Source organism: Tachypleus tridentatus, chromosome 7 (assembly GCF_004210375.1).
Source record: "Tachypleus tridentatus isolate NWPU-2018 chromosome 7, ASM421037v1, whole genome shotgun sequence".
Lineage (NCBI taxonomy): Eukaryota > Metazoa > Arthropoda > Merostomata > Xiphosura > Limulidae > Tachypleus > Tachypleus tridentatus.
The window spans coordinates 99,239,100-99,263,388 of NC_134831.1; the positions used below are offsets into that span (position 1 = coordinate 99,239,100).

The 24,289-nt window shown below is 33.3% G+C and overlaps 2 protein-coding genes across 2 annotated transcripts in view; one reads left to right on the plus strand and one right to left on the minus strand.

Moving 5' to 3' along the window:
• LOC143256273 (protein turtle homolog A-like) overlaps positions 1-2,705 on the plus strand; it is a 64,548-nt gene extending 61,843 nt beyond the window's left edge. Inside the window, exon 6 of the mRNA XM_076513284.1 lies at positions 2,473-2,705. Within this exon, the coding sequence (XP_076369399.1) occupies positions 2,473-2,489 (17 nt within the window). The 3' untranslated portion in view covers positions 2,490-2,705. The remainder of the gene's footprint in view (positions 1-2,472) is intronic.
• A 3,200-nt stretch (positions 2,706-5,905) lies between these two features.
• On the minus strand, positions 5,906-16,376 carry LOC143256276 (dehydrogenase/reductase SDR family member 13-like). Its single transcript, XM_076513301.1, has 4 exons — positions 16,121-16,376; positions 11,975-12,217; positions 7,026-7,349; positions 5,906-6,583 (listed from the first exon to the last, which is right to left on the minus strand). The coding sequence occupies exons 1-4, from the start codon at positions 16,272-16,274 to the stop codon at positions 6,288-6,290; spliced, it is 1,017 nt and encodes a 338-aa protein (XP_076369416.1). The 5' UTR covers positions 16,275-16,376; the 3' UTR covers positions 5,906-6,287.
• Positions 16,377-24,289: the final 7,913 nt, after the last annotated feature.

A 24,289-nucleotide genomic window follows, 5' to 3' on the forward strand; every position in this document is an offset into this window, starting at 1 on the left:
AAGTTCCAAATAAATGCGTTATTTGTTAAAGTTGATTTTAGATAAGTTTTTAACCCACGTCACGCACACATGATTTTTGTCCGTATTAAAAAAACTTATTCCAATTTCCCTTTGTTCGCGGCTTCTATATATTTACACGTATGGAAACTGTAAGGTATCCTTCATTGGTAAAACCAAATGCTATCTACTAGACAGAGACAATGAAGATAAGGGAATTTCCATGAAAACACACAAAAAGGTTAAGTTACCCCCGTGTTTCCTCTATATACCACCACCACAGTGAAGAAACAGGACATGAACCTGACCTATCAAATTTCTATATCCTGTGCAAAGCCTAATCTGATATGAAATTACAGACTAAAGAAACCCTCAACATCAAAAAACTTTTACCAACAATGAAAAACTTGCAGTCTTCTTTCAAATCGCACATTTTCTAATAAGTGCAGTATTTTGTTTGTTACTTATTTAGTTTTACGTTGTTGTAGTTTTGGTTAAATTACTGTTATTATAGCTATAAATTTCAATAACTTGCTTAACCATTGTCAGTTTTCTTGAGAATAACAACTCCATCATCACCCGATCCGACAAAGGAAATGGAGTTGTTATATTTAACAAAACTATGTTAATAAAATGTTTGATATTCCTAACAACCTAGACCCAGCATGGCCAGGTGGTTAAGGCAATCTGAGTGTCACGGGTTCGAATCCCTGTTACACCAAACATACTCGCCCCTTTTAGCCGTGGGGGGTGTCATAACGTTACAATCAATCCCACTATTAATTGGTAAAAGAGTAGCCCCAAAGTTGGCGGTGGGTGGAGATGACTAGCTGTTTCCCTTTAGTCTTACACTGCTAAATTCGGGACGGCTAGCGCAGATAGCCCTCGTGTAGCTTTGTGTGAATTCAAAACAAACCAAATCCTAACAACCGTAATAAGTTCAAACTTATAAACAAGGAAATATAAACTGTTACTTAGGAATTATTTTATTTTTCTTTAGATACTGAAGATAGAATCTGTTAAATCCAAAACATTAATCTGTGTTCCCTTGTATTGTAAACAACGTTATCTGTTCTCTTGTGTTTAAATAAACATTATGTGTCCCCCTTGTGTTATAAACAATGTTGCTTGTCTGTGTCCCTTGCGTTGTAAACAATGTTGTTCATGTGTCCCCTTGCGATGTAAAAACTGTATCCCCTTTGTGTTGTAAATAAACAACGTTGTTTATCTTAAGCGTCTTATTCTTTTCATCGTGAAACTTTGTTTTATTCCGAACAAATCAGTTGCTAATATCCGTTTTCTCAGTATTACATTTATAAACTACACCAATAAAGATATGTTCAAACCCTTACGTACAGTCCTAGTTAAAGTTGCTTTCTTCTTGTGAGTAGAATACTTTAGATTTAAAATTGTTTTCTGTTACAAAGAAATGGTTGTTGCATGTACCATAGTTATTTTTCTAATGTCTAAATGTTTAATAACCGAAGATTGAATTTTTTAATGTATTTGTGTTTGTGGTGCCATTCAATAAATGACGTCACTTGTTACAAGCTTCAATCACCAATTTTAGCACTGAGATCTTGTATTTCAACACAATAGAGGGCACCTTTGTATTTCACATTTCGCTCTCTTAGATAGATCGATAGATACACGGCCACGCCATTTCTCTATTATGGTAACTAATGTTTATGCTGTTGAAGCATTTCACTTTCAAATCAAACGAACCGGAATCATCATGCATGTTTTGCCATCTTTCGTTAGTTTTCAAAATAAAATGAATTCACAACTCATCACTGCTGCCGTGTTTTTCAAGGAGGACACACAAGATCAGTGACCAAAAATCGATATCAGTTACTATTCAAGTAGAATCGCATTACAATATATAGAAAACATTGAATTTTTGACACCAGTCTTAGGTCAATGAGGTTAACGAATACAAAATGTTCGATCGTGTCCAGAGTAGGTGCAATATGCAATTGTTTTTTGCTCATGCAAAGCAGATATATAAGAAGCCGTCTTAGTATACATAACTACTTTAACTGTAGTTTAAAGGATATAAGTAGCTTTCATCCAAAGTCTAAGTACGTAATATTTTGAATGGCTAAGCCTCTAACGTTTTTATTGGAATTAGAAGACTCGCCGAGCAGAACACTTTGGACAGCAAAAAGCCAAATCCACCGTAATATCCTGAAATAAATATACCCTATTGTATACAAAATAAAGGCAATAATTAAAAATAAACACCTTAAATTGAAAAAACCACAAAATTAAACTGATACAATTAACATAATAATTGGCCATGATTAAAGCTGTTGAAGGCTTACAGATTAAAAGTCCGCAAACTTCCAGTCGTACCTTAAGTTTAACAGTTGTTTTTATGGCCAAGAAAACTGAATTCATAGCGGAAATTTAATTCGACCGCATAACTGTCAAATTTTCACACAACTCCAACTGACTTTTGTGTTTGCTTTATAGTGGTCTTGGAAGACTAGTTCACTTAAAATGGAGTGTGGAAACTGACGTAAGGCAACGATCCATGACCATGGAGAGAAGTAGGCCCAACGGAAACACGAGCTACGTCACGCCATTCAAAGTGGAAACTATCCACACACTAAGATTACTCAATATTTAGCATATTCGAGTCTTTATTATTATGTATTTCCTGATTGTGTCACCTATAAATAAAATTATAGCTTTGTAATATTAACCTAAGTTACGGAACCTTAATTAATACAAATATGAGTACAGACAACTCTCGTTCTTCTGTACGAAGTCAGTGTAAGACTTCCCTTCTCTAAAAAAAAGCGCCATCTTACTATTTTATATTTTCGTAAGAATCCTGATGCACATACTGTTTCTATGACAAGTCTCTTGAGGTCATGGTTGTTGGGTTTTTTTATCAAGCTTTCCTATCCACAATCTTTTTTAATCACCAAGAAAGTGTTACTATTCTTTCTTTCTGTGTATCATGACTGTAACTACTTTAGGTTGCCCAAGTTCTATTCTCTTTTATTTACATTCCATCGTCGTTATTCTAAGTAACTAATAATAAATTGTGTTTGTTCCTTGGGCGATGGAGTATTTCTGTACAGGCTAAAGTTAATGACTTTCAACATACATCTACATTATAACCTTGTGTTCAAAGGAAGCTAAATTTAACCAACCTCGAATGTAGATAAAACGTCTGACTAGACCATTCACGTAATTTAATACTGGTTGTGCTGATCACTTAAGAAACGAAGCCCTCCTCTGTTTTCTTTTGAACATATATCGTACCGAAAGGATAACTGAGAAAAATGGTTAAAATTATGCTTCTACATCTAACTTTAGTCTTACAAGTTAAGCTTAGTTATTTAAATTGTATTAGATGTAAATGTATTCTAAAGACAGCTACTATGGGTATTAAAACGTTAATTAAATGTATTAGACATAAATGGCAGTTTTGCATATCTCAGTTCTAGGCCTACACTCGCCCATATCTGTTTATTTATTTACTGATTATCATATTGGTAAAACTGTGACGAATGCGTTACTGGAATCGATAACTATAGGTCATATAACCTCGAGAACGCTTAGTTTAAGTGGGTCGAACTTGATCAAAACTGGTATCTACAGTTTGTTTTAGATGTTGTTGTTTTTTTAAAGTTTATTTAATTTAAAGTGTGGAACAGTCGAGACTGACCAATAGGTCTCATGTTATTCCAAAACGTTATGTTAAGAGAGAGGAGTTCGTCTTTGTACTAAAGTGTGTTGCTGTCTTAGGAACCACATGTGTAACATTTTTATTCACATGCCTAAATTAATTGAGATTACTATAATGTAAAATGCAATGGACTTGAAATTCCAACTGGGTTTCGACATCTGAGGTGAGAAGAACACAGATGACCCATCGTGTAGCTTTGTGCTTAATTACAAACAAGTCGAAACCCCATAGACATATTACTAACTTAAATAACTCTGTACAACAATTGTGTATTAGCTATTTCAACCATTGGCTATCATATACGTACATATATGCAATACTGAAATAACAAGGTAGCATGCTACATTTTTTCGGGTACTTTTCCATACATGACTAACATAGTTTCAATGTTGATAGCAGCATTATTATGATTATGTCTTAAAGCTATAGCACCCAGTCATTATTAGATTTGTATACACCTCAGGCAATTAATTATTCAACTAGTAGAGAGCAGATGTAATCGTTTACATGAAAACGAACTTAATGGCAGTATTTTTCACATCACAAAAATAGGGGATTTGGCAGAATCTCTCCTGCCTCTCTATCACCTTTCGTATTAGGTTACTTTTTAGAATATTATTTTTCATTGGTCATAGTTTTATTTATTTACTTTTATTATTTGTTTGTTTGATTACGTGTAGAGTTAAACAAAACTACACAGTGGCCTTTCATTACCTTACCATTAAGACTAATAAAGTATTCCTCTCGGTGGGCTCAGCAGATAGCCCGATGTGGCTTTGCTATAAGAAAACAACCAACCAACTAATCAAGTATGGTCACGGGTGACGATACGTTTTTCGTCCGACTAATAAATCTGTAGGACGACGATATGCTAAACAGCATACCATTAATCAGACTAAATGCTAAACGTTTAGTTGTTTTATTATTATTATTAATTGCTTGGTAACCATAGAAAAATACAAAAACGAGTAAATAGTACCGTACCTTTACTGTAGAACCACTGACGTTTTGGTATAGGCTTATCACCTAGTGGTGAACCAGAGTTCTAATGTCGATTTATACCTCGAATAAATTAGTAAAACTACAAAATTTCAGATTACCAATAAGGCTATCTTTAGCAAAATAAATGAAGGGTAAAGAATTCGACTGTTTTTTTTTTATCCTCGAGAAAGCTGTACCTGGTATGCGGCATTAATTCTCCTTGGTTAAATTCATTATTTCTATATTTTTATCATAGGCCATATAATATAAATGTTGAGTATTTGTTTCATTGTATACGTTCCTTTAAACTTTTAATTTTATCAATTTGTCAATTACCTAGTTCCTACCAATAACTTGTTTAGCATAGGCAGGAAATAGAAGTTTAAAATTTGATGATATTGACTTTATGTATAGTTTAGTTGTTATGTTAAGAAAAGTGACCTATTTTCCATTAAACTACATCATTATGAAACTCAGAATTTCAGTTTCCATCTTCCTGTCAGTTGCTTCAAATCTCTTTGAAATAACACTTTAGACATATGGATCTGACATTACAGCCTACAGGCCTGCTAGGTACCGCTTAATTTTATATTTATAAGAAAATTATGATCAATTTTAACAATATTTGGATTATTAAGGTGTATGATATATTAAACGAGCTAAGGAAAAACATACGAAATTAGCTGTATGTGCAAACACTGCGGCCTAACAAATTCCATCTGGTGACATCACATGGGCGTTTATCTCATAAAATTTTCTTTAATTAGTTGTTTGCATGTCCGTGCAACGTGGCCATTTTATGTACTTTTACAATATTAGCAATTGAAAAATAACACATATTATTCAGGAACAAAATTTGTGTTGCATAGTGTTATCTGTACCCATGCTCTGACTTATCGCTCGAAACACATGAACTGAGAGAACTATTAATGTCTAGTCGTTTCTTACCTACTCACGACTCTGAACCAGTGTGAAATGATGGTTACCACGATTCTTAGTCGAAAGTGTAAGTAACAAACAAATACCCAGCCAAGTATTAGTAAAACAATTTTTTAAAAAGTGCTAAACGAATGTAACATAAAATAGTTAAATCTTGCATTGAGGACTAAATAGAAACTGTATATCTTGGACCGCGGACTAAGATGATATTATCTTAGGTTGTGAACTAACTGAAAATTGTTCGTGAACTTACATAAGTGATTGGGTTATTTGACAAAAAACACATTTTGTAACACGCTTTGAAATCACTATTTATATATGAATTACAGCAGGACATTTTAAAATTACTACATATATTTTTTAAACAATGAAAGTCCAAGACGTAATTCAAATTTTGAACAGAATAACTTTTGCACAGCACATCCTACGGTAATTATAATTTTAAAAAATCCAAGACTGAGGGCAGGGAAGTAATTTGTCCGTACTTTTGAACAGCAGAATCGGTTGTAATATTTGTGTTTGATGACTCCTGTGTACTAATTATGCAGTTATGAAAACTCAACTCCTGGTACTTGAAGTATTAGCTATCACACATTTCACAAACACACGTTCGCTAGCTTGCATTTTGATGAAAGATATTTCCACTGATAGGCCTTAAGGCTTTGTTTTATTCCTCTTCTGCTTCTTCAAAATTCAGTTTAATGCCTTTCTGTTCAATTGCTTTGGAAGTGTTTTCCCACAGTGTTTTAGCAGCTTGATCGTCCCACTCAGGAACATGAACATCTTGTACCTTGCAGTCTCGGAAGAGCTTGCCGGACTCTGGCTCAATTCCCTTGGTCAGCAAACAGTAGAGAATCGTCTGCACACCTTCTTCTGGGGTTCGATAGAGAACTTTAGCGAATGCCTGACTGAGCTGCCCAGAAAAGCCAGTGAGGTGAGCATACAGGTTTGTTGAGACGAGACCTGAGTGGAGAAAGTTGAGTTCTAAGTATTGAGATATAACTACTGAATTATAACATATAACTCAGGTCAATAATTACTCTCACGTATATGCTATTAAAAATCCTGTTTGTAAAAGAACAGCTAGTTTTCCTGAAATAAGGGTTAACTATTGTTAACTTAAGACTGATTTGATTTATGAAATAATTTATTTAAACTACAGAAAGTATATCGTGAATTTTCTGATGTATTTAAAATTTCGAAGACAGATTTATAAAGAAATCATTATATATGATAATTACGTTTTTTCATGCAAATTTAACGTGTTACACTTTTCTGTTCTACTTTTGTAAGTTCATAAACCAAGTGCAAGCACTTTTATTTGTAAAATATAAACATACATATGTTTGTTTTTAATTAACTGTCCTTTTTTATTCGCAATTTCTGGTTTTAACTGGTCACTCACCTGGGTCAACAGCGAAGGATACTATCCCCATTTCACGATACCTACGGCTGACCTCCTTGGTAAAGAGAAACTGGGCTAGTTTACTGTTCCTGTAATATTGTTTGATTGAGTAAGCCCCCTCGGACCGCTCCTCTAAATTTTTCAAGTCCTGTAGATTCCCCCCACGGAATCCACCGCAGACCACATTAAGGACCCTGGTTGGACTGTCTGGACATTGTCTCATTTTGTCGTGTAGCAGGAGAGTCAGAAGGAAATGGCCGAGATAGTTTACCCCTAACATCGTGTCAAAACCGTCCGCCGTTTTTTCACAATCACAGAGAATAGCTACAGATAAAAAAAATCAATCCGACTAAAATAAAAACTTATATTTAATACACTTGTTTCCTCCATTATATTTGACATTGCTTCTTAAAACTATGGCCATAAAAATACGGCATACACTAAATCACAATAGCATTCAATTAGTGATTAAAGTGTGCCATTCTACCAATAAGTTATATATGACCAGTAGCACCTGTTATCTCTGTCGCTTTTAGAAATAGTTATGCTGAAACAATAGTGTTTGTTTTCCATGTCGCTTGTGGTAACAGTTACAACGAAATAATAGAATTTGCTTTTTTCTGTCGCTTGTAATAAGAGTTATAGTCAGAATTTGCTTCGAAAACCAGGAGTAAATGTTTGTCATTAGTACCAACCAATCATATTCTTGAGTTATAAAATGTCTATATAAGTTAAGAAATTACACAACTCGTTTATTATTGAACGAGAGTTAGCCATCTTGTGTGAGTTCCTATAACTATCTCTTTCAAACAATCCTTGGTTTCACCATTACTGCCCATCACTATAATGTTGCTGTCACAATTTATTTACTTCGTGTTTTCATGATAGTTGTAACTTGGTGAATCTCATTCGAGAATGAACAACATATCACTTTATCTTAATAACTTCTGATAAAAAAGTGAAGTTTATAAATCAGAACTAAATAAATAATTATAAATTACAGAAAGCAGTCCGGTATAACAAATTACATAGTAAGAATTATCAAAATGGCCACAACCCCCCCCCCCAAAAAAAAAAAACCAACTCGATGTACAACATACTCTTTCAATAATATTAATTCGTGCATACCTTTATATGTTCATTAGTTTCATATTTGGTTTGTTTGTTGTTAAGAGCAAAATTACACAGTAGGCTATCTGTGTTTTGCCCACTACGGTTATCGTAGCCTGAATTTTAGCGTCACAAGCTCGCAGAGCCATTGAGAAGTGAGGTGTTTATTTTCAGTTTCAAAATGCCACTATCTGATGTCAAAGAAGTTTAAAGTAGAAACTTTTGGCGTTGCTAAGTGCTCTAATTGTAGCACTTAGGTGTTATGTTAGAGTTAAGCAGTTTGTAACTTGCATTTCATTTTCACTTTATTTTCGACTAAGAAACGTATGTGCTTTGTTAGTCAAATAATTGTAGCATTGAGATAGCTTGTCACATGTTTAGTCCTAGTTAAATTCTTGCTCTGTTTAGAAAGTCTCAATTTTGTGGTTCATACATCAACGGGGAAAAACTACTTAGTCTCTTTCGGGAATTGAACGTAAAATTTTCCTTAGCTAGTGACACCTAGTGTTAGTAAAAAAATGTTTGAATCTATTTTTTAATGATGTCTAATAAAATAAAATAAGAAAACACTTCAAATGAACATTTGTTAACAGTTTAATAATCATAAAGTTATCATGATATGATTTGAAACGCAAGCTCGATATATATCCTGTGACCCAGAGGTTTAAAAGTAGAGTTGTTCACGTGCACTGTTTTAGTGAGTATAAAGAAATTATTCTAAATATAAACGTCGGCTCGGATAACTCTGGAGAAGCGAAAACCTATAAGGAACGTAATGTCTCTTTCCACGCCACACTTTTCTAACGAAGGGGGGTTGTTAAACAAACATCCAAATACCACTGATACGAAATGAATTCTTATATCCTCGTGCAGCACGCGTCTGACTAAATTTAGAATAGGATCTCAACAAGCACATGTTTGAATACAAAGTTACTTACAGAGTCAGCCAACGTTCCATAAAGAAATGTTCACGAAACCATTGTTTTCACCAAGACACAGGAAATAATTTCATCTCTACTGCTAAAAGACATGTCTTACAGTTTTGTTTTGCTTGTTTTTTATTGTTGGTAAGACTAAGGTAAACAATAACCGTTTATCCATTAATGTTAAAGAAATGTCACAACAAACCTTTCGTTTTGTCAATTTACATTTATATTCCTTCTAAAAAAAAATTAAACAATCTATTTTCAGCTGCAGCATAGCGGCTAATAGCAGGGCTCTATTTTTCAAGTACAAACTTTTAGCTTTAGCTCCGTCATCTCTTTACCAGTGTGAGATCTAATTACAGTTTTAGACTCAGCAGTTTAGACCATTTCGACTGCTGTATTTGACCACGGCCAGGATCTTACGGATCAGTGTATTTTAATCCGATCTAAATTTCAAGTGCTACGGCTGTTAAGGATTCCCTGTTGTTTAGCCCTTAATTTGTATAATTTTTTATTTTCTCCACTTTACTGATAATATTCACGTTTTAAAATTATTTTACTTACTTATGTTTAAATGAAAAATCAAGGAATATTGTAAGTGTGTATAGGTATCGTTACAAAATATTTGATACGATTACAACGACGACTTATGCTACTAATAATCGGTTGTCGATACCAATGGTGGGCAGACGATAGCTAGCTTATTGTATAGTTTTGTTCTTAACAACAAACAAAGTTTAAAATGTCATTAGCTTTATATAAAGTTAATACTTACAAAAATCTTAGATTAAGTAAATCTTTCCTTATATCATTACACCACATATTTATGTTCATAACCACAGGTTGTTTCTCTTGATTTTAGAATGTTCTTATAATCCTTGAAAAACTAGAGTTATTTACTGTTAGAGGTTACTTTATGTTTAAAAACGTGACAATATTTTTTCCATTATTTAATTTCTGTAGTGCATATTGGTGAATAAAAGACATTTTGATACTATTGTAGTAATAAACGACCCCATAACACCAAATTTGTTATTCTTTCTTTGATTGGACCTCAAAGTTTGGCTTCAAAGTTTTTTTAGGAGTGTTCAACTAAAACACAAGCCGTAACTGTAAAATAACAAATTTGACGTTATAAGGTTGTTTATTACTTGTACTAAACAGTGTTCAATTAATTCGTGTGAACAACGGAACTGGGAAACCAAAAACATTGTTGTCTCTACTTGTGTCTTTTGAATTTTAAACAATTTATAGGAAAAAAGCTGACTAACTGAACAATACTTTATTTAAGAATAAACAAATAATTATGTTTTAAAACTATTTTGAAAACTAACCGACAGCATCAAACAATATTGAAAGAACCTTTGAAATCCTTCTTTTTCATGTATTTGCACACATTATTCAATGTAATAGCATCTCTGATTTTTCAAATATCGAAACCATTGAAAGAGAAACTAACATACATCACAGAAAAATTTAAAAACCTCTTCTTATCAAGAACTAACATTAATCATAATGTAGATGTGTAGTTATTTCTGTTCTGTTTTTCTCTACTTAGCATCTTTTGTTTAATGACGTAAAACCGTTACCGATATCATGACACGTGACAGTTTGAATTGTTGTATTATGTTATTTTAGAGATTGAATATGTTTGCACTTTTCATTAAAAGGTCTTCGGAGCCTCACCGCGTCATTAAAATTGATGTCGTTACTTACAATCATGTTTTACCTGACGACTATCAATCTTGATAAAAGCCTTGATACGCGGTTTCTTTTTCAAAAAGCCGAGTCATGACACTATAGTATTCAAAGCACGCAGCTTTATTCCTGCATGCTTTCCATAGTCCATCTACCGTACGAGGACAACGTTTCTTTGTGTTTGTTTCAAAGGTTTGCCTGTTCAGGATTTCATAGGTTCTGTTTGAGGAAATGACTTAGTATGTTTTAATATAGAATAGCGTGTATAAAAGCTTCATGCTCCATCTGCTTGAGATATACGACAGTTGAATTAATATGTTGTGAAGCAACTTGTGTACATGTGACTTGTGTCACTTTTCTAGACGGATATCCTTCTTAGTTATGCTGTGCACTGCTGTTAGGAACATGGGGACAGCTTTTGCACTGACATTTGTGTTCATGGATTATCACTTTGATTACTAGAGATAGGGTACAATTTGTTGCAAGTCTCTTTCTGGATGGTTCTGATCTCCCAAGTTCTTCCATATTAATTCATTTTCCATTGTCATTACGTACAAGGGATGTCCCCACTTTCTCAACTATATTGTCTATAGGTATTTTAATCTATGTAGTTAACTATATCACTGTTCTCAACACTTTAGATAGCAGCGCCACCTAACTCAGTAAATTTTCCGTTACACCTCTTCTTCACATTAAAATAATTTTCACAATTGACAACATCAACAATTAACATTTTCTTTATCTGTTTTGAATAATTTTTTGAAATGAAAAAACAACAAAACTTATGAGTGAGTAAATGCGAGAGCAAGAAATAAATCCAACAAAAACGCTTTGATTGAAAGCAAAGTGACAGTTTTATTAGGCTATTGTTGTCTCCAGTTCCTCTGTTTCTTCCATCATTATTATTGGGCTCTCTCGCCAAAAGTCCTTCTCCACTCAAACCGTCAGTATGCACCTCCGAGAGGCACCCCACAGTTTGGAAAACACTGAATTACATTATTCCTTTCAGCGTTATTCCAAGTAGTAGCCTCAATAACGTTCTAAAATTTAATCTTCCAAAATTTACTCCCAAACTTATCATCAGTAGCCCACGAGAAATTAATTAACCAGTAGGTATACTTATGTCATCTTGACTTCTGTAAATAATGCCATTAGGTATAAGACACAATACTATTTGTTTCTGTGAAATGGTATGATTATTATTTTGATTCTTACCAGCATTGTTGATTATGGCGTCCAGTCTTTCCTCGCTTTCATTGAACTCCCGGGCAAATTCCCAGACTGAGTCCAAACTGGTCAAGTCCATAAAGAGGACCCGAACATTGAAGCTGCCCGTTTTACTTCGAAGAAAGAAAGCCGTCGAATCTCGCCGGGCTTTAGTTCGACACGCCACCACCACTCGAGCTCCTCGTTTTGCCAATTCCACAGAGAGGGCACGACCGAGCCCTGAACTTCCCCCTGGAAAAAGGAAAAAATACTGAGATGCATCTGAACAGAAAGTGAACCAAAATTGACTTTCAAGATCTAGATGGTCAATTTACTCATCTGATTTATTTTACTGATCAAATCATTTTGATGAAAAACTAATATGCACATCATACCGGCAATGCAGTGTTTCGACAACTGTTATTTCTCGTACCTTTAGACTGATTCTTTATTATAGGTTTCTCAATGTTTTTAGTTAGAGACGTGACATTGGAAAAGCATGCATAGATACTTGTTTATGATCACATTTAATACTGATTAAGGCTAGGTGTCGTTGGCTTGAGTTATTAAGAGAGCTTAATTAAGAGCTTTCTCAGTGATAATTGATAATGTACTAACAATACAGGATCAAGGACTTAGTGACGAATGAACCAACTATACAGGATGACGGACTTACTATTGTTTCAACAATACAGGATGAAAGACTCAGTAACTAATGTACCAACCATACAAGATGAAGGATTTAGCAACTAATGAACCAACCATACAAGATGAAGGATTTAGTGACTAATGAACCAACCATAGAGGATGAAGGACGTAGTGACTAATGAACCAACCATAGAGGATGAAGGACGTAGTGACTAATGAACCAACCATACAAGATGAAGGATTTACTATTTATCAACCATACAGGATGAAAGACTTAGTAATTAAAGTACCAACCATACAAGATGAAGGATTTAGTGATTAATTAACCAACCATAGAGGATGAAGGACTTAGTGACTAATGAACCAACCATAGACGATGAAGGATTTACTATTTATCAACCATACAGGATGAAAGACTTAGTAATTAAAGAACCAACCATACAAGATGAAGAATTTAATGACTAATGAACCAACCATACAAGTTGAAGGACTTAATGACGAGTGAACCAACCATACAAAATGAAGGATTTAGTAACTAATGAACCAACCATACAAGATGAAGGACTTAATGACGAGTGAACCAACCATACAAAATGAAGGATTTAGTAACTAATGAACCAACCATACAGGATAAAGGATTTAGTGACTAATGAACCAACCATACAGGATAAAGGATTTAGTGACTAATGAACCAACCATACAGGATAAAGGATTTAGTGACTAATGAACCAACCATACAAGATGAAGGATATAGTGACTAATGAACCAACCATACAGGATGAAGGATTTAGTAACTAATGTATCAACCATACAGGATGAAAGATTTAGTAACTAATGAACCAACCGTACAGGATGAAGGACTTAGTGACGAGTGAACCAACCATACAAGATGAAGGACTTAGTGACGAGTGAACCAACCATACAAGATGAAGGATATAGTGACGAGTGAACCAACCATACAAGATGAAGGATATAGTGACGAGTGAACCAACCATACAGGATGAAGGATTTAGTGACGAGTGAACCAACCATACAGGATGAAGGATTTAGTGACGAGTGAACCAACCATACAAGATGAAGGATTTAGTAACTAATGAACCAACTATACAGGATGAAGGATTTAGAAACTAATGAACCAACCATACAAGATGAAGGATTTAGTGACTAATGAACCAACCATACAAAATGAAGGATTTAGTAACTAATGAACCAACCATACAGGATGAAGGATTTAGTGACTAATGAACCAACCATACAAGATCAAAAATTCAGTGACTAATGAACCAACCATACAAAATGAAGGATGTTGTGACTAATGAACCAACCATACAAAATGAAGGATTTAGTGACTAATGAACCAACCATATAAGATGAAGAATTTAGTCACTAATGAACCAACCATACAAAAATAAAGGACTTAGTAACTAATGAACCAACCATAGAGGATGAAGGACTTAATGAGTAAATATACCAACCATACATTCACTCACATACTCACAATGAAAAGAAAAACACAATTATTCTAGAAATTCATTGATTTGAAAGTTTTATTTTATTCAACTCACTGTCAATGGTTGGCGTCTTTTACAGCAAAACCAATCCTAAACATTATAACACTTTAATTGATATGGTATAAGCAAGTTATAGTCATGTGCATTCAAATAACAGACTTCATTTTATTATACAATATTATATTCTTCATTATTCCAATCCAATCAGCACTGTTAGTTTCAACCTCTATGATTTTAAATAGACTAGTTATAATGAAAGTAAAATATCAACCTCTAATGTTGTGCCATAACCAGTAAGTAGTGGTGTCACAAAACCAATATTTTAACTGAATATTTTTTGTCCTTGTTATGCTTCGGCAGTTTGTTCTATGTTGTATTTTTATATTGGGATTCTTTGTTGGTATGTCATTTAGACTAGTCTTCATACCTCACTGACAAAGTAAAAAACAATTAATTTTAACGTTGAGAAAAATCCGTGTATAATTCTAAGTATATTTACCTACATTATAAATCTTAAAAACAGTTAATTATACTTACCATAAGGCATTATGTCAGGTGTATTATATTTTTATTACTATATTCTTAAATTTAGTCTCTTAAGGATTTTCAAAAATCAGAAGAGGATAAATTAATAGTATTTCAATCCCAATGCTTTACATTAAGAATGTTGTTGAAATATATATTAGGCCTAACGTAGCATCTTATGACAAGTATAGTTAATTATAACCACAATTCCCAGCCTGTAAACGGCGGTCACGCCATAACAATTGTTAAACTATCATAAAAACATTTTCGCTTTCTTGTTGGTGATTATTTTCAAAACCAGGGTAAAGCCAGTTACTACTAGACAAAAATGGCTGGAGAAATAGTTACTCAAAAGTCGTGATACATTTTTGCGCGAAAAATTCGTAATTTTGATTTTTTTTCTATCGAAAAAGTTTTTGTTGAAATTCTTTGGATGATTTTGCATTGAATTAGTATAATAGTGAAACGGTATATTCGTTATACCAGTGTTTGGTGAAGAAGGCTTATCTGATTTATTTCATAGCAATTTTTCTTAATTTATGTAATCAATCTAATAGTCAGAAGCATATTTGTTATAGGTGTGGGGGGGATACAATTAGAAAAGAACCCAAATTTTCAGAAGTCGAAACTACAGGAATTTAGGGAAAACTCACCCGGACAAATTTTACAATGAATATAGCAAGTTCGTTTAGTTTCAATCAAGTGTAAAGTATTACGAATATATATTTTTAAAAAGGTAAAACTAAACATATTACTGGTAAATTTCCATGTTTTTTGTTCCTTATTTTTTAAAGTTTTTATCTACGGCTGCACAATTTAGTTTCAAACGTTAATAGTTTGTAGTTAGTAATCTTTAGACGAAAAACTCAATTGACGCAAACCTACAAGAAAGTACGAGCCACCCAGTAGTACAGCGGTAAGTCTACGGGTTCACAACACTAAAATCAGCGGTTCGATTCCCCTCGCTGGGCTCAGCAGATAACTCCATGTGGCTTTGCTATAAGAAAACACACACAAGGTATGAAGAATAAACCAAACTAGGCTCTAGCCGCCTCTTCAAATGTTCACGTACGTTGTTTCCATCAGAATGAAAAATATGCGAAAAGCAGACTTTGCTAGTAAATACAATATTTAACTTGCTTTCTTACCTTGAAGAGGTGCAGAAATCATATAAATATTTCGTAACCAATATTGTATAACACAGTAATTTTTTTTTTCTTTTCTACGAACTTTACGGAGAGGAAACAATTAGTCGAAGTTAAGGTTCTACACAACATCATTCAACATTCTAATTTTCTCCACTTGGATTTTTACAGTAATTCTAACGATGACACGAAATATAAATGAATTTTTTCTTGTTTTTATAGAGAATTAGTATTCAACAATTCAGACATTCTTATACTTGGAACTTCAATTATTATTTTACTTTTACCAATTTTGAAAAACAAACTTTAAAACAAATAGATCTTACCAGTGAGAAGAATTGTCTTTCCATCTAACCGTTCCTCACTGTCACACCATTCGGTTTTCTTAATGTAGTATCTAATTAGAAACAATAGTCCTCCTGCGAGTGCAAGAGGAAAAATAAGGCCAAAAGCATAGACAGAGAGCGTTCCTTCGAGCATCTTTTCGTCTCTGTGCAAGATATTCCGACTGCTTCACCACTTTAGGTAAATATATTGCGCTTGCGCGGTTCATGCCGCTCTCACTTATATTTCTCAGGTTTCGTCTTCCAGGGATAAACCACGTGACAGCGCGTCTCTTGTATATTTATGGCAGGGGAAGTAGTGGATTTCAATCAAGATAACATTTTTTTGGGGGACAATTATCGAGCGTTTTTTAATATAAAATATTTCTTTTGTAGTATCTTTAAAAATCTTAAGATTTAAAAGAACGTAATGTTAGAAGTTCTATCTCGTAAATCTTGTGACATCTCGAATGTACTGGATTCGGAATAAATACAATAAAAGGGTTAATTGTACAACTATAAACTAAAAGAAAAATCAGAACATGAACTGTTTGTTTGTTTACTAAAGGGAATGATCACCAATAATTGATATCTTGAATAATTTTCCGGTCCATTAGGAAAAACTACAGAAACAGCACACATCTAACTTCTTTGTAAGCAGATTATTCCATTACTTATTTATAGAATAAAAATGTAGCGGAATTTGTACTGTGAAATTCAGACAGTATTTGTACTTATTTACATCAGTACTGTCACAAAACGAGTATTTTTGCTAACATGCTTCGAGATTAAAAAAACAACACAAAACACGTTCTATTAATATCAGCATAAGAATAAAAAACAAAAATCTTAAATACTTTTTTTATGATTAAATACTTTATTTATGCTCCCATTCATCCCCCCCAAAACAAAACAAAAAAAAACTGATTATTTCTGTATAGCTTTGTTAACAACAGTTTCCCATTTTTCTTCGTATCTTAAAGGAATATAAGCAGAAGATATGAGCCAAAATTATGTTTTTCACTCAGCACAATCACATTTGGTAATGTATTCGTTTACTAGTTATTTTTTTCCTCAGAAAAAACTCATGTCAATTATTTCCTTTTCTTTACGCTTCACATGTTTCTAAAGTTTTGTTGCAAACATTGAATTAGCTTCTTATAAAATTATTGATTTTTTAAATTTGGTACAGTTTCGTCCCTCGACCTGTGCCTTTGCCTTCTGAAGTATAAAATTTATTTGTAGTTTTCCAAAGAAACTGGCCCAGCATGGCCGGGTGAGTTAAGACGTTCGAGTTGTCTTCCACGGGTCGCAGATTCGAATGTCGGGCGCACCAAACATGCTCGCCCTTTAGTCGTAAGGGCGTTATAATGTGACGGTCAATTCCACTATTCGTAGGTAAAAGAACAGCTCAAAAGTTAGCAGTAGGTGGTGATGAATAGCTGCCTTCCCTCTAGTCTTACACTGCTAAATTAGAGACGGCTAGCGCAGATAGCCTTCATGAAGGTTAAAGCAAAATTAAAAATGAAACTACCTAAGAACATTAGAATACAAAATTTATTTGTGACACACTTTCACAAGATGATAAAGAATTATATGAAACAAAGACTTTACCGGTAGTTTCTGTTGTTTTTTAAAAAAATTGTGTTTTTTAGACTATGTTGAGTTGCATAGTGTGGTTTTGTTTATTAAACAAAAACTGTTTATTCAGATTTGAAATTTCCAAGAAATTATGATTTGAGTAGAAAAACGGAGAGATAGCAAGTAGGAAATAAAACTTTCATTCTGTTCAAAGTATCTAAAAATATTTCAATGATCGTCATGTTTTTTATGGTGGGCTTACGTTAGGGCTAAGATGATAAAATCATGGCTGAGTAAATTTAATATTATTCCTCACAATTATATCAAATGTGGTAACAAACGCAATGGTACTTGAGATTTATGATACAAGTATAAAAAAATGTATTATTGTAGCAGTTTCTATTATTGGGCGAGTTATTTTAGATTATTTGTTAAAAAGAAAGATACAAAGTCCAGTTCAGTTAATGTTCAGTGTTAGGCTTGAGATATCAGTAGATGATAGGTAATACTAGAAATTATTTTACGTGCTAATTTCTTTGTTCTACAAGACTTAGGACATATCTCACATTGTTTTCCATTTTGCGTAAACAATTTACGCAATTACGCAATTTGAATTATTCATATTTTCATACTTTCTGATTAGCACATTTAGTTGTTTATTTTTAAATTTATCTCTTTCAAGTTCCACCAGCATTCCGTTAAATGTGTAAAGCTGCTTTGTTGTATTTTAAGTTGCAAATCTTCATTCACCGTGGGTTTTTAAGAATTTGTTGCGGTTCTATAATTCCATCATTTCACATGGAGCATCTGGTATAATGAATTACCATGTCTTTCCTTCTGATGCGACACTCCACATCTATCTGATTAAGCCAATACTTACTATTTATTACGAAATTATGAAGGTTATTTTGTACTATTAAAGTTGGTCCTTCAAATCAATAGCAAGATGAATGAATAGCTTGCTGTCCACTATTCTAAACGTTCAGTTCTGGAAGTTATTTCAAACAGCATCTCATATGCCTCATATGATGCTATCCAATTATAATCAACAAGTTTCTTAATCGGGTGTTCGTAAACTGTCTTCTTAAATTCATGAACTTGATGTGATATTGGTGTAGCAAGAATAATCGAGAAACTTTCGACAGTTATAGAAAACAAATAGCAGTAGTAATAGGTGTAGACTATATGGTTTCTTCTATTAATATGACATGATTTGGTGTGAAGACAGATGTTTGATTCTTATATTAATAGGTGTAGACTATATGGTTTCTTCTATTAATATGACATGATTTGGTGTGAAGACAGATGTTTGATTCTTATATTAATAGGTGTAGACTATATGGTTTCTTCTATTAATATGACATGATTTGGTGTGAAGACAGATGTTTGATTCTTATATTAATAGGTGTAGACTATATGGTTTCTTCTATTAATATGACATGATTTGGTGTGAAGACAGATGTTTGATTCTTATATTAATAGGTGTAGACTATATGGTTTCTTCTATTAATATGACATGATTTGGTGTGAAGACAGATGTTTGATTCTTATATCAATAGGTGTAGACTATATGGTTTCTTCTATTAATATGACATGATTTGGTGTGAAGATAGATGTTTGATTCTTATATTAATAGGTGTAGACTATATGCTTTCTTCTATTAATATGACATGATTTGGTGTGAAGACAGATGTTTGATTCTTATATTAATAGGTGTAGACTATATGGTTTCTTCTATTAATATGACATGATTTGGTGTGAAGACAGATGTTTGATTCTTATATTAATAGGTGTAGACTATATGGTTTCTTCTATTAATATGACATGATTTGGTGTGAAGACAGATGTTTGATTCTTATATTAATAGGTGTAGACTATATGGTTTCTTCTATTAATATGACATGATTTGGTGTGAAGACAGATGTTTGATTCTTATATTAATAGGTGTAGACTATATGGTTTCTTCTATTAATATGACATGATTTGGTGTGAAGACAGATGTTTGATTCTTATATTAATAGGTGTAGACTATATGGTTTCTTCTATTAATATGACATGATTTGGTGTGAAGACAGATGTTTGATTCTTATATTAATAGGTGTAGACTATATGCTTTCTTCTATTAATATGACATGATTTGGTGTGAAGACAGATGTTTGATTCTTATATTAATAGGTGTAGACTATATGGTTTCTTCTATTAATATGACATGATTTGGTGTGAAGACAGATGTTTGATTCTTATATTAATAGGTGTAGACTATATGGTTTCTTCTATTAATATGACATGATTTGGTGTGAAGACAGATGTTTGATTCTTATATTAATAGGTGTAGACTATATGGTTTCTTCTATTAATATGACATGATTTGGTGTGAAGATGAAGACAGATGTTTGATTCTTATATTAATAGGTGTAGACTATATGCTTTCTTCTATTAATATGACATGATTTGGTGTGAAGACAGATGTTTGATTCTTATATTAATAGGTGTAGACTATATGGTTTCTTCTATTAATATGACATGATTTGGTGTGAAGACAGATGTTTGATTCTTATATTAATAGGTGTAGACTATATGGTTTCTTCTATTAATATGACATGATTTGGTGTGAAGACAGATGTTTGATTCTTATATTAATAGGTGTAGACTATATGGTTTCTTCTATTAATATGACATGATTTGGTGTGAAGACAGATGTTTGATTCTTATATTAATAGGTGTAGACTATATGGTTTCTTCTATTAATATGACATGATTTGGTGTGAAGACAGATGTTTGATTCTTATATTAATAGGTGTAGACTATATGGTTTCTTCTATTAATATGACATGATTTGGTGTGAAGACAGATGTTTGATTCTTATATTAATAGGTGTAGACTATATGGTTTCTTCTATTAATATGACATGATTTGGTGTGAAGACAGATGTTTGATTCTTATATTAATAGGTGTAGACTATATGGTTTCTTCTATTAATATGACATGATTTGGTGTGAAGACAGATGTTTGATTCTTATATTAATAGGTGTAGACTATATGGTTTCTTCTATTAATATGACATGATTTGGTGTGAAGACAGATGTTTGATTCTTATATTAATAGGTGTAGACTATATGGTTTCTTCTATTAATATGACATGATTTGGTGTGAAGACAGATGTTTGATTCTTATATTAATAGGTGTAGACTATATGGTTTCTTCTATTAATATGACATGATTTGGTGTGAAGACAGATGTTTGATTCTTATATTAATAGGTGTAGACTATATGGTTTCTTCTATTAATATGACATGATTTGGTGTGAAGACAGATGTTTGATTCTTATATTAATAGGTGTAGACTATATGGTTTCTTCTATTAATATGACATGATTTGGTGTGAAGACAGATGTTTGATTCTTATATTAATAGGTGTAGACTATATGGTTTCTTCTATTAATATGACATGATTTGGTGTGAAGACAGATGTTTGATTCTTATATTAATAGGTGTAGACTATATGGTTTCTTCTATTAATATGACATGATTTGGTGTGAAGACAGATGTTTGATTCTTATATTAATAGGTGTAGACTATATGGTTTCTTCTATTAATATGACATGATTTGGTGTGAAGACAGATGTTTGATTCTTATATTTTTTTGATTATGCAGTTTCTAAATGCTTTATCCTAGCGTCCATCTCCTTTCGTACTTCACTGACGTCATCATGTATTTGTTTTTAGTTCAGTGATTTCCTTTTGTGTTTCTTTGATTTTGCTGTCAAACTTCTTATGTGGATTTCATACGGCTTCCTCAATGTTATTTTCGGCCCGGCATAGCCAGGTGGTTAAGGCGTTCGACTCGTAGACTGAGGGTCGCAGGTTCGAATCCCCGTCATACCAAAACTACTCGCCCTTTCAGCCGTGAGGGCGTCATAATGTGACGGTCAATCCCACTATTCATTAGTAAAAGAGTAGCTTAAGAATTGGCGGTGGGTGGTAATGACAAGCTGCCTTCCCTCTAGTCTTACAATGCTAAATTAGGGAACCACTAGCACAGATAGCCCTCGTGCAGCTTTGCGCGAAATTCAAATCAAATCGATGTTATTTTGATTTAATTTTGTTATTTTGATTTAATTTTGTTATTTTAATTTAATTTTGGTATTTTGATTTAATTTTGGTATTTTAATTTAACTTTGTTACTTTGATTTAATTTTGTTATTTTGATTTAATTTTGTTATTTTAATTTAATTTTGGTATTTTGATTTAATTTTGTTATTTTGCAAATCTCATGTCTCGTTCCCGTAATTTCTCTTTTAAATTTTTGTCTGTTTTTATCTTTAATCATGTTATTCATGTTAATAATGTAATTCATGTTAATCTTGTTATTCATGTTAATCATGTTATTCAATTTATTTATCTTTCTCCTTGGTCTTCCTTCCACTGTTTCATCAAGTCCGTCATGTTTCCCGTCTCGCTTCGAGCATATGTCATCTTGAAGTTCAGTCTTGATCTGTGTTTTTATTTTATTTTTAATAATATAATCTCACTTCTGATATAATTATTGTAATAGTTTCTTTTATTTGGCTGTTTTTAGGATCATTTGTTAAAAACAATTCAAAGTCCAGTTCACTTAATGATGTCTTGTTTCTTGAACAATAAGGTATCAAAGTAATTTTAACTTAGTTCGCTGATAGATAAACTAAGAGCACATGCTAAGATAAAAAATTCGAATACGTGGCAATTCTAACATATTTCTGTTTCTTCGTTGAAATACAAACTAAATAACCAAAACACTGATCTAACTAACTGAATAATAAAGTCTATCAAATAACATCTCATTATTTCCGACTTCATACAGACACAATAATCAGTAATCTAGTGTGACTGATCCACCAATAAATCATCATCTATTCTAATCTATCTCTCCTTTTACGCAACTAATATAATTCCGTAAACCTTTATAAGGGTTTGGTTTGGTGTGAATTTCGCGCAAAGCTACACGAGGGCTATTTGTGCTAGCCGTCCCGAATTTAGTAGTGTACGACTTGAGGGAAAACAGCTAGTCATCAACACCCACCGCCAACTGTTGGGCTACTCTTTTACCAACGAATAGTGGGATTGAACGACGTCGCATTATAAAGCCCTCACGGTTGAAAGGGCGAGCATGTTTGGTGTGACGAAGATTCGAACCCGCGACCCTCGGATTACGAGTCGAGTGCCATAACCACCTGGCCATGCCGGGGCCTTTATAAGGGTTCTAGTATTTAAGCACCCACTAATCACATATTTCAAACCTCTCTCTTTCTAAATAACAGTATTGAATAACGTGTATTTGGTTAAACGTCCTTACAAGTTTGGTTGTAACTATGGATAAGTTTCTTACTTAATAGTTAAAACAAGTTCAAATAGGAAATGTTACATTTATTGAGATTTCACTTCTGCTATTGAAATTTATACAAAGTTCAAGATAACCGAAAACAACAGAAAAGGTTAAATGGAATTATTGAGCTATTATTATCAACAAAACAGAGGTCGCTGGAAATAGAATATATTCAACTTATGAATTCATATGTCAATACTCTTCTTGGCTAGAATAGAACACCAATCCAAATTTATTTATTGTCGAATAAATAGAGCGTGGAATAATGTGGTTGTTTGTTTGGGCAAAAAGACAACCAACAGCGTAATTTTTTTTTTTGTCTCTGCTGTTTCATTCAGTGAAACAGAACAGTTTGATATGTATTATTTATTAATATATGTGTGAGTGTATAATATGTTTAGAGTGATTAACTTATAAATAATGATTCTATATAAACGGGAGTAGTCCATTGAAAGGCAATCTGTCGGTTAAATCTATTTAACTTACACTTAGTAATAAACTTCCCATGTTGCTGTTCAAATGTGTTAACACGTGTACCGTCAATGTAATTGTTTTTTTCAAACGTGTTTTGTGCTTGGACATGTGCCAAGGACTGTTTCTAACAAAAGCTTTCATTAAGATTAAACATGATTTTGATCGAAACTTGTTTACATTACCTTAAATAAGGTGCCGGACATGGCCAGGTGGTTAAGGCACTCGATTCATAATCCAAGGGTCGCGGGTTCGAATCTCCCGTCGCACCAAACATGCTTGCCCTTCCAGCCGTGAGGGTGTTATAATGTGACAGCCATTTCATTGGCAAAAGAGTAGCCCAAGAGTTGGCAGTGGGTGGTGATGACTAGCTGCCTACCCTCTAGTCGTATACTACTAAATTAGGAACGGCTAGCGCAGATAGCTGTCGTGTATCTGCGAGAAATTCCAAACAAACAAACCTTAAATAAGTCAGGGAAGTTAACCTAGAGGCCCGGAATGGCCAGGTGGTTAAGGCAGTCGACTCGTAATCTGAGGGTCGCAGGTTCGAATCCACGTCGCACCAAACATTCTCCCCTTTCAGCCGTGGGGGCGTTATAATGTTACGGTCGATCTCACTATTCGTTGGTAAAAGAGTAGCCCAAGAGTTGGCAGTGGGTGGTGATGACTAGCTGCCTTTCCTCTGGTCTAACACTGCTAAACTAGGGACGGCTAGCGCAGATAGCACTCGAGTAGCTTTGCGCGAAATTAAAAAAC

Excerpts from the sequence above, each read along its gene's own strand:
- LOC143256276 (XM_076513301.1), bottom strand. The coding sequence starts at position 16,274 with ATGCTCGAAGGAACGCTCTCTGTCTATGCTTTTGGCCTTATTTTTCCT. Across the intron at positions 12,218-16,120 it reads AAAGACAATTCTTCTCACTG|GGGGAAGTTCAGGGCTCGGT; the intron begins GTAAGATCTATT and ends TCCTTTTTCCAG. Across the intron at positions 6,584-7,025 it reads ATCCTTCGCTGTTGACCCAG|GTCTCGTCTCAACAAACCTG; the intron begins GTGAGTGACCAG and ends TTCTCCACTCAG.